The sequence below is a fragment of the Equus quagga genome, chromosome 14, assembly GCF_021613505.1.
Source record: "Equus quagga isolate Etosha38 chromosome 14, UCLA_HA_Equagga_1.0, whole genome shotgun sequence".
NCBI classification, from domain to species: Eukaryota; Metazoa; Chordata; class Mammalia; order Perissodactyla; family Equidae; genus Equus; species Equus quagga.
In genome coordinates, this window is record NC_060280.1 from 28,781,519 (window position 1) to 28,792,873 (window position 11,355).

The 11,355-nt window shown below is 38.6% G+C and overlaps 1 protein-coding gene across 5 annotated transcripts in view; it reads right to left on the bottom strand.

The window, feature by feature from the left end:
• The window catches only part of C2CD3 (C2 domain containing 3 centriole elongation regulator), a 134,780-nt gene that overhangs the window by 65,379 nt on the left and 58,046 nt on the right, over positions 1-11,355 (bottom strand). For all 5 annotated transcript variants that reach the window (XM_046685207.1, XM_046685205.1, XM_046685208.1 and 2 more), the window contains 4 exons: positions 9,443-9,623; positions 7,821-8,004; positions 6,555-6,727; positions 5,306-5,429 (listed from right to left, as the gene is read on the bottom strand). In XM_046685207.1, coding sequence (XP_046541163.1) covers positions 5,306-5,429; positions 6,555-6,727; positions 7,821-8,004; positions 9,443-9,623 — 662 coding nt within the window. The remainder of the gene's footprint in view (positions 1-5,305; positions 5,430-6,554; positions 6,728-7,820; positions 8,005-9,442; positions 9,624-11,355) is intronic.

Here is an 11,355-nt window from a genome sequence, read left to right on the forward strand (position 1 = left end):
TTAGGTCTTTGATCCATTTTGAGTTTATTTTGGTGAATGGTGAAAAAGAACGGTCAATGTTCATTCTTTTACATGTGGCTTTCCAGTTTTCTCAGCACCATTTGTTGAAAAGACTTTCTTTTCTCCATTGTATCCCCTCAGCTCCTTTGTCAAAGATAAGCTGTCCATAGATGTGTGGTTTTATTTCTGGGCTTTCAATTCTGTTCCATTGATCTGTGCACCTGTTTTTGTACCAGTACCATGCTGTTTTGATTACTGTAGCTTTGTAGTATGTTTTGAAGTCAGGGATTGTGATGCCTCCCGTTTTGTTCTTTTTTCTCAGGATTGCTTTAGAAATTCGGGGTCTTTTGTTGCCCCATATGAATTTTAGGATTCTTTGTTCTAATTCTGTAAAGAATGTCATTGGGATTCTGATTGGGATGGCGTTGAATCTGTAGATTGCTTTAGGTAGAACGGACATATTAACTATGTTTATTCTTCCAATCCACGTACGTGCAATGTCTTTCCACCTCCTTATGTCGTCATCCAATTCTCTCAGAAAGGCCTTGTAATTTTCATTATATAGGTCCTTCACTTCCTTAGTTAAATTTACCCCGAGGTATTTTATTCTTTTTGTTGCGACTGTGAATGGTATTGTGTTCTTGAGTTCTTTTTCTGTTAGTTCATTATTAGAGTATAGAAATGCTACTGATTTATGCAAATTGATTTTGTACCCTGCAACTTTGCTGTAGTTGTTGATTACTTCTGAGAGTTTTCCAATGGATTCTTTGGCGTTTTCTATATATACAGATCATGTCGTCTGCAAACAGCAAGTGTTTCACTTCTTCCCTCACTATTTGGATTCCTTTTATTCCTTTTTCTTGCCTGATTGCTCTGGCCAGGACCTCCAGCACTATGTTAAATAAGAGTGGTGATAGAGGGCATCCTTGTCTTGTTCCTATTTTCAGGGGGATGGCGTTCAGTTTTTGCCCATTGAGTATGATGTTGGCTATGGGTTTGTCATATATGGCCTTTATTATGTTGAGGTAGTTCCCTTCTATGCCCATTTTGTTCAGAGTTTTTATCATAAATGGCTGTTGGATCTTGTCAAATGCCTTCTCTGCATCTATTGAGATTATCATGTGGTTTTTATTCCTCAGTTTGTTGATGTGGTGTATCACATTGATTGATTTGCAGATGTTGAAGCATCCGTGTGTCCCTGGTATGAATCCCCCATGATCATGATGTATGATCCTTTTGATGTATTGCTGAATTCAGGTTGCCCAAATTTTGTTTAGAATTTTTGCATCTGTGTTCATCAGTGATATTGGCCTGTAGTTCTCTTTTTTCGTGGGGTGCTTGTCAGGTTTTGGTATCAGCATGATGTTGGCCTCATAAAATGTGTTAGGAAGTGTTCCAACTTCCCTAATTTTTTGGAATAGCTTGAAAAGGATAGGTATTAAATCCTCTTTGAAAGTTTGGTAGAATTCCCCAGGAAAGCCATCTGGTCCTGGGGTTTTATTCTTTGGGATGTTTTTGATTGCTGTTTCAATCTCTTTCCTTGTGATTGGTCCGCTCAAATTGTCTGCCTCTTCTTGAGTGAGCTTTGGGAGATTGCAGCAGTCCAAGAATTTATCCATTTCCTCTAGGTTATCCCTTGCATTGGCATAGCGTTTTTCGTAGTATTCTCTCATAATCCGTTGTATTTCTGCAGAGTCTGTTGTTATTTCTCCTCTTTCATTTCTGATTTTGTTTATTTGAGCTTTCTCCCTTTTTTTCTTTGTAAGTCTGGCTAGGGGTTTGTCAATTTTATTTATCTTCTCACAAAACCAGCTCTTTGTTTCATTGATCCTTTCTACTGCCTTTTTCGTTTCAATAGTATTTATTTCTGCTCTGATTTTTATTATTTCTCTCCTTCTGCTGACTTTGGGCTTCATTTGTTCTTTTTTCTCTAGTTCAGTTAGGTGTAGTTTAAGATTGCTTATTTGGGATTTTTCTTGTTTGTTAAGATGTGCCTGTATTGCGATGAATTTTCCTCTTAATACAGCTTTTGCTGTATCCCATATGAGTTGGTATGGCATGCTATCATTTTCATTTGTTTCCAGGTATTTTTTGATTTCTTCTTTAATTTGTTCAATGATCCATTGCTTGTTCAGTAGTGTGTTGTTTAGTTTCCACATCTTTGTGCCTTTCTCAGCTTTTTTCTTATAATTAATTTCTAGCCTTATAGCACTGTGATCGGAGAAGATGCTTGTTATTATTTCAATTTTTTTAAATTTGTAGAGGCTTACCTTGTTTCCCAACATATGGTCTATCCTTGAGTATGTTCCATGTGCACTTGAGAAGAATGTGTATTCAGCTCTTTCAGGGTGATCTATATATGTCTATTAAGTACAATTGTTTTAGTTTTTCATTTAGCTCCACTATTTCCCTGTTGATTTTCTGTCTGGATGATCTGTCCATTGATGTGAGTGGGGTGTTGAGGTCCCCTACTATTATTGTGATGTTTTTAACATCTTCCTTTAGGTCTGTTAATAGTTGCTTTATGAATCTTGGTGCTCCTGTGTTGGGTGCATAGATATTTACAAGCGTTATTTCTTCTTGATGAAGCGTTCCTTTGTCATTATATATTGTCCCTCTGTGTCTCTCTTTACCTGTCTTATTTTGAAATCCACTTAGTCTGATATAAGAATTGCAACACCTGCCTTTTTTTCCTTGCTATTAGCTTGAAGTATTGTCCTCCAGCCCTTCACTCTGAGCCTGTGTTTGTCCTTGGGGCTGAGGTGTGTTTCCTGGAGGCAACAAATTGTTGGATCTTGTTCTTTAATCCATTTTGCCACTCTGTGTCTTTTTATTGGAGAGTTCAATCCGTTTACATTGAGAGTGATTACCGATGCATGTGGACTTAATGCTGTCAATCTGTCGCTCATTATCTTGTTTTCCTTTGTTTCTTTTCCTGTGTGCTTTAGCCTACCCATTTAATACTGCAGTTTCTTATGCTGGGTTTCTCAGATTTTTCCTTATTTATGATTTCTGACTCTGTTCTGTATTCTATTTTAGTGTCTACCCTGAAGTTTGTATTTAGAATGTTGTGTATAATATAGTCTATTCTCTGGTGGTCTCTTACTTACTTGGCCAATACTGATTTAGACCCTTTGCTCTTCCCCTCCTAAATAATTATTTTCATTTCTTATTTCAACTCGTGTTATAAATTTGTAGTTAGAGTGATAAGATCGTCCTTGCTTTGGTAGTTTCCTTACCTTTACCCTAATGCTATAGTTGAATATTTGCTATCCTGTTCTGGTTCTATCCATTGGTCTCCCTAGTCTGTGGATTGTGACCCCTTTCTCCCTTTTTTCAGGTATGAAAGCCTTCTTGAGGATTTCTTGTAGTGGAGGGCTTTTAGTTACAAATTCCCTTAACTTTTGTCTGTAAAAGATTTAATTTCTCCCTCATATCTGAAGAAAATTCTTGCTGGATAGAATATTCTTGGCTGAAGATTTTTATCTTTTAAAGCTTTGACTATGTCACTCCATTCTCTCCTAGCTTGTAAGGTTTCTGTAGAGAAATCCACTGAAAGTCTGATAGGGGCTCCTTTGTAGGTTATTCTCCTTTTTTTTCTTACTTCCCTGAGTAGTCTTTCTTTATCTTTCCTTCTTGCCAATTGTACTACTATGTGCTTTGCAGTAGGTCTTTTTACATTGACAAATCTAGGAGATCTGAAAGCTTCCTCTATACACATTTCTCCGTCAATCCCTAGATTTGGAAAGTTCTCGTCAATAATTTCGTTAAGCACACTTCTGCTCCATTTTCCTTTTCCACGTTCTTGGGAATTCCTATGATCCTTAAGTGGTTACTCCTCATTGAATCCACTATCTCTCGGAGATTTTCCTCGTTTTTTTTTAATTCTTAGTTCTCTTTCTTCCTCTGTCTGGAGCCATTCAGCCTGTCTATTGTCAATTATGTTAATTTGCTCTTCTATGGTGTCTACACAGGCATTCAGGGAATCCGTATTCTGTTTTATCTGGTCCATTGTGTTTTTCATCTCTAGTAATTCTGTTTGATTCTTCTTTATGATTTCAATCTCTTTTGTGAAGTACCTCCAGAACTCGGCTTGTTTCTCTATCTTTCTCTCTACCTCATTGAGTTTTTTGATTATAGCTGCTCTGAACTCATTATCACTTAGTTTACCTAATTCCAAGTCCTCAGGACTTAATTCTATGTTTTTATTGTTTTCCTTCTGGTCTGGGGCTTTTATAAATTGCTGGATGGTAGAGGAGCGGTTTTTTTGCATGGTGGTAGAATTCGGTTGCAGTTACAGCCTGTTGCCACTAGATGGGGTTGAGTGCCCCACGTTCTGAGCTCTCCACCTTCGGGCAAGATGGCAGGGGCCCAGTGCACTTTTCCATGAGGGAGGGGCTGCTATTCTCACGTGCGGATCTAGATTCAGATCAGTTCCGTTCTCTGGTCTCCAGAGGCCCTGGGTTTATGGGGTCCCTGTGCATGGAAGCTTTCCCCCGTCAGAGGGTTTCCACTGAACCAGCAGCTGGAGTCCTGGATGATTCCCCCGGTTGTGCAGCCCCTCCCCCGATCCTTCCCAGACAGGGGCAGCAGGGATCACAGACTCTAGGGGAGGGGGGCGATGTTCTCTCCTACCCATTCCAGTGCCTCTGAGGCCGTTAGCAAGGTTTATGTTCTCTGCCTTCTTGGTATTGTAGGTCTCTAATGTGTTGGCATTAGATTTATTCTCTGAAATTCAGTTTTTCCAATCCTTTGCTGTATTTTGGAGGGGAGAGAATCCTGGGTCAGCTCACCCTGCCATTTTGCTCCGCCCTAGCTTTTACTTTAAATGAGATGGATAGTTATTGGTGAGTTTTAAGTGGAGGTGTGTCAAGATCTGACTTGAGTTTTCATAGGATCACTGGTTTCTGTATTCAGAACAGACTGAAAGAGAACAAGCTAAAAAAAATAGGAAGTGGTACTGAGAGACTGAACACGAGATTTTAGAGGAGTTCTAATAATTGGTCCTGGCGTGGTTTGAGGGTGTAGGGTATGACTTTGGGAATAGGTGGTTAAGTAGGGTAGAAGATAAAATTGTTGGACAAGGTCAAGGAACTAAGTTCCTAATAACATTAAAATAGCAAAGTTTGCATGTGATTTATTCACTTATATTCTTATATGCTTTCTTAAGAGAAAAAGAAAAAAGTAGAGTTGTGGTTAATGAACTGGAAATTGTACACAAGAAAGTTTTGTGTATCTGAGCATCATCTATCATAGGGACTACAGTGGAAAAAACTTGAGAGTTGCTTTTCTAAGGTGGACTTACTTGGCTGCTGCTTGTAGACCACAGGCTCTGATAATCTGGACTGAGATAGAGACAGCTCGGGCAGCAAGAACTCCCTCTGCTGTCCTTGGAGTACGCCTGTACCTAAGGCCCACATCCAATAAACCTGAAGAATGAGGACAAAAGGAAAAAAGATAAAAAGGTTGGTTGGAAGAATCTCTGTCCTACCAAACCCCAAGTCCTGGTCAGGAAGGAAGAAGATAAACACTACAATCCTAATGAAAAATAAGGGGCCTTAGCATTAGAGAACCTGTCCATGATCAAAATCACATTATGTTATTGTACTTTAGGATTAATAAAGGCAGAACAGAAGTTACTATTTTCACTTTACATCTAAGTAATAATGACTCAGAGATTCAATTGCTTGCCAAGATCACACAGTTATTGGAGGTGGAACTTTAATCCCATATTTTCTAAACTCTCAGTTATTTTTAAGAATTGAGATGGATTCTAGCCTTTCTTCTTTGTAAACTTTAAAGGTTTCACACTTTTATACTTCTATCACCCTCTTACCACCACCACCTGAAACATCCTTCTCATGTCATTTTTTCATAAAAATTCTAACCATCCCACTATCACATTTCAGGGGAAGCTTTAAGGGAAAACAGAACAAGCTGATCAAGGAGGGCAAGGAGGAACAACTTAATCTTCATCATGGCAAGACAAAATCTTTTGTTTCAGCAGATACTCTCCAGCAAGCAGTCACAGTAACTTGATTTAGGAGGCTAATCCTAGTTATCTTATGATGTTCTTGGAGGGTAGGTCATGCTGCTGGAACCACAGGATATAATTCAAAACTCCAAATTCTAATCAATCCCCTCCAACTTTAAATCCTAACCTCCTCCATTACAGTGAATTCCCAGCTCATGCTAAACTATATTCCACCAATCCCACATCTGCTTATGTTGCCATGGAATAATAATTCTCTGAGTACACCTATACAATATTTAGGATTTATGCTCTGAGGGTTTATTAAATACTTGCTGAAGTTAAAGCTGAAATGACACAAGCAACATTTATATAAGACATGCTATGGAACTATGAATTTTCTAAAATTCTATGTGAAATCTGCAGTGCATTTTCCACACCCATTTTTCTAAGAGGTGTCTCATAGTTTTCAGATTTTTAAAAGGGTTAAGTACCACAAAATGTGAAGAATTACTAATTCAGAGAGAAAATGAATATTTATGTATACTGACTGAAAAGGAAAGACAAACTAGTCTTCAATTACCTGATGACTGGTTCCTCAGTTCTTTCCTGTTCTCAAGTCTGGGGGTTAAAGGGAGATTAAAGGTCTGTATTCCCACATCCTCACGGTGTTGCATGGTTACCATGGCACAGATCCTTGATAATGGTAAGGTTCCTTTGGCGACCATCTGGTCTCTCACATTAGGATAATAGTATCTGTAAGCCACAAAAGCACAAACTGTCAGTTGGAAGAATAAGATGGATCAATAATTCAGTCTGCCCCAGGGACCAGCTTTCAGTATCAAGTTATCTTTGGAGCCTTATTGCTCTGTATTTGTAGTATATAGCTGTGGTTGTGTCTGGCTGGATCTACTGTCCATTATGTGGAGGAGGAAGTCTATAAATTATGCTGTGTTCAGGACAATGGCCAGCTTCCCACAGGCTTTGTTTGAGGTATCTGCATCTGGCCTGGCCATTTGGGAGTAGCTCCTCCTGAAAGCTGCCCTCCTGCAGCAGCACAAGTGGTTCTAAGTGGAGCAGTCCCAATCTTCTACAGCTTCAGGCCCATACCCCTCAAATTTGAAGGGGTAATGAGGATCTCTTAGTACCTACTTTATTTCCTTCCCCTATCAAAACATCCCATTCTTAGATCACGAAGTTGTAAATAAAACCTAATTTCCACCTGACTATTTAGGAAGTGTCTGGCAAGTAGATGGTACTCTTCCCTAGTTCTGTTCCTGATGCTGTTTCCTCTCCTTTTATATTTATATTCATTTAGTCATTTTATTTGGTCCTTGGGGGTGGGGATGCAAAGGAGGAGGCTGATCATCTGTATTCATGCTATCTTTCCTGGAAATCTGCCAAAGTCTGTGACATGAGTGGATTTGTATTTTATGAAGTCTACTTTTCTGGTGGTGGGAAGAACAGATTATGAGAAATGAATCTAAAAGTAGAGAGGCCAGTTAGGAGGCTATCACAGTAACTGAGGCATGATATGATGAGGGCCTGAACTAAATAAGGCAGTAAGAGCAGCAGAATAAAGGTGACTGGGGCATAAAATGGATATAACTTCACTTACAAATGTAAGTAGTGGTTAGAAGCATAAGACAGAATAGCTCCCAAGAGCCTAATAAAGTAACAGATTTCAGTAAATTCTGGAGAACAGTCACTATCAAACCCAAATAATATAAAACAAGGCAGAAGGGACTGCTTAGCTTCCTTACACTTCAGTCTAGGCTGGTTAAGGGAAGGAGGCTCTATGATGGTGCACTTCCCTCCTAGGCACAGGATTGGGTTCTCCACACTTTACCTGCACCAGATTTCAAATTGGACTCCACCTCCAGGCACAAGCCCCTGTGCAGAGAAGGCACTGAGTAGGAGCCTTTGCACTGGAACTTCAGTTGGCAACAGGAGAGAATGATGGTGCTCACTATTAAAGATGGGATCTGGAATACAGAGTGTGGTTGCAGATCTGAAAGGCTTCAGAGTGATTCCTTTGGAAAAGAAAAGGAATACAGAATCATCCAACACATCATTTAGTGTTTTGTATGTAGTAAGACAGTATGTTAATATCCAGTATTATTCAGTTTTATCCTCCAAGACTCTTATAAAGAAAACAAAGCAGGTGTTATTACTCCTACTTCACAGATGGGATATGGACACCTTGAGGTTACATGGAGAACTCAAAGGTCTTAGCGCTAGTAGGTCACAGACCTGGAAGCAGAATCTGTATCTTTGGACTTTATTACTCTTACCAATGCCCATATCACTAGTAGCTATGGTCCCCTAAGGTCCCATGATAATGCAGAACAAAGGGATCCCTTTGTTGGTGGACAATGTATGAGGATTCCAATTTCTCCACATCCTTGCCAACATTTGTTTTTTTCTGTTTTCTTAATTACAGCCATCTTAGTGACCATGAAATAGTATCTCATGGTGGTTTTGATTTTCATTCCCCAAATGACTAGTGATGCTGAGTATTTTTTCATGTGCTTATTGACCATTTGTATATCTTTGGAGAAATGCCTATTCAGATCCTTTGCCTATTTTTTAATTGAGTAGTCTTTTTATTATTGATATGTAAGAGTTCTTTACATATTGTGGGTATAAGTCCCTTATCTGAACCCCAAAACCAATACCGGCAGAACTTTTGTGGTTACTTGCTGACATGCTGAGAATGGCAAAAAATTTGAGTCACTCAACTTACTCATCCCCAGCTGAGATCAAAAGAGGCAACACTCTGCCTTCTTGCTTTAGCTCTCAGGGACGACCAGAAGATGGAGATGGGAGGGGGCAGTGCAGCGCAGGGCAGTGCAGTGCAGTGCAAGAAGCTCTGGCTCTGAGGCCAGTTGGATGGGGTTTGAATGCCAACCTTGGCACTTGTTGGGGGTGGCCTCAGTCACTTAACACTTCTGAACCTCTTTTTCTCTTTTGTAAAATAAAATAGAATCTACCAGGATAAGCTGTTTTTAGGATTTAAGATTATGATCTATGTGAGATATGTATATGTACCTATTTCCCCCAGGAGCAATGGTTCAGTATTCTCCAATTTAGTGTTCTTGATAACTTTATAGAATTTAACTACCATGGACAATGAGAATTAACTATATGTTTATATATAATAAGAGTGAGTAGGTATGTAAATGACATAACATGGGACAAAATGTAAATAATTGATGGAGCTAGGTAAAGGGTATACAGAATTCTTTGCACTATTTTTGCAACTTTTCCATAAATTTGAAATCAAATCAAAATAAAATTTACAAAAAACAATTTAAGAAAAAAAAATAAAAACTTAGCCTATCTCTTATACTATGCAGTTAAGACTAGAAACACTGAGCAATGTAAAATTCGCTCAGGAAAAAAAAATCCTAAGTATATCCAATAAAAGAACCATACGATAATGAGAAGACCTAATTCTCCCAAACCTACCATTTTCAGGGAACTCGGGTCCTTTTAGCACACTGGATTGCGAGTCTTGAACTGGAAAGTAGTATTGGACATAACAATCCGCCTCTCCCCAGACTGTTGCCTGAAGAGGGGCGAGCCCTTTAACCTTGTCTACGTGGAGATCGAAGTGGTGCTCCATCAAACCATTTCCTTGGTCCTCTGCCTATTAAACGAAACAGAGACACTGGTGAGCTTTAAAAGGTAATTTGCTTAGAATATTCCTGCTTTTGTATGAAGTCTGAGTATAGATGAGGAAATAAGCTCAGTTAATTAGCTGATACTAAAACAGATACTTAACTTTCATTGTGTATAAATCTCACAATTGCTCACTATAATCAGATCAAGCCGGATTTACTCCAGACTGTGAGACTGGGTCAATATTAGGAAATCCAAAAACGTAATCCAGTGCATTAATGGAATGAAGGAAAAAACATGACTATATCAATGAGGCTAAAAAGGCATCTAATAAAATTTAACATCTGTTCCTGATTCTTAGTACACTAAGAATAGAAGGCTAGTTCCTTAATAGGATAAAGAATATATATCTGAAGCAAATAGGTATTAATTTACTTACTATTTTTAATGAGATTAGAAATAACACTGAGACTGTTCAATAATGGTAAGGACTACTTGAGGAGGTAGTGGATACACTGTTACCAAAGGTACTTCTACTAATAACAATTAATAATGTATTTATTATTGATTATGAGCTAGGCACTGTACTAAGCCCTTCACCTATATTAGCTAAGTTAATATGCATATATGATAACACTGGAACCAGGGCTTGAACTCAGGTAGTCTGACCTTTCTCCAGAGCCAATGTTCTTTACCTCTATTCTATACAGTCTCAGCAGACACCAGATGACTGATTACTGGGACTATTCAAAGGGGAAATTCAAGATTCAGATAAGGATCAGATTTTATGATTTATATGTTGACATGATTTAACATTCTAATTTGCAATTTGACTCCCCAGAGAAGAAAAATATGGGGGGGGGGGGAAGTCTCAGAATTACAGCAGCTGTTTAATTTGGCTATATAGTACTGTAATTTAAGAATTCAGTTCTGCAGATGCTGAGCTGGATGAGGGAAATGAATGTAGGAGGAAAAATAATTGTATTTGTAGATATCATACCTTTCAAGGACTTCTTTCGTGCTCACAGTGAGTAATATTTTCTAACTTTTAGTATGGAATTTCCACAAAATCTGAGTCTACACTGCAATATGAGAGCCCCATGACACCTAAATAAGACTTGGGAATATTATAGATGATTTTTTATTTTAATTTTATGTCATTTTTAAATTTAAAAAATCACTATTATCTATTGATAGATACTAATATACTATAGAAACAGTAAAGTGACTTCATACCTAATAAACAATAACCTACTAACAGTTATTTTCCTAATAGTTATTTCTTTGCTAGAGGCATTAAATTTGTCATTCAGACTCAGATTAAAAAACATAACGTAGGAGCCGGCCCTGTGGCTGAGTGGTTAAGTTTGTGTGGTCCGCTCCGGAGGCCCAGGGGTTTCGCCAGTTCGAATCCTGGACACAGACAGGGCACCACTCATCAGGCCATGCTGAGGCGGCATCCCATATGCCACAACTAGAAGGACCCACAACGAAGAATATACAACTATGTACTGGGGGGCTTTGGGGAGAAAAAGGAAAAAAAATCTTTAAAAACAAAAAAACAAACCCTTCCCACCCCCCCAAAAACATAATATACTTAAATGGTGTAGAGACGGAGATTTGGCAATACTGGTAAAGACACCAAATGTTAAGATACAGCAGGACATGATATAGTGCAACGATATAGTGGACTTAGAGTCAAAAGACCTGTGTCTGAACCCCAATTCTTCCATTCTTAGCTATGTGACCCTGGAAAAATA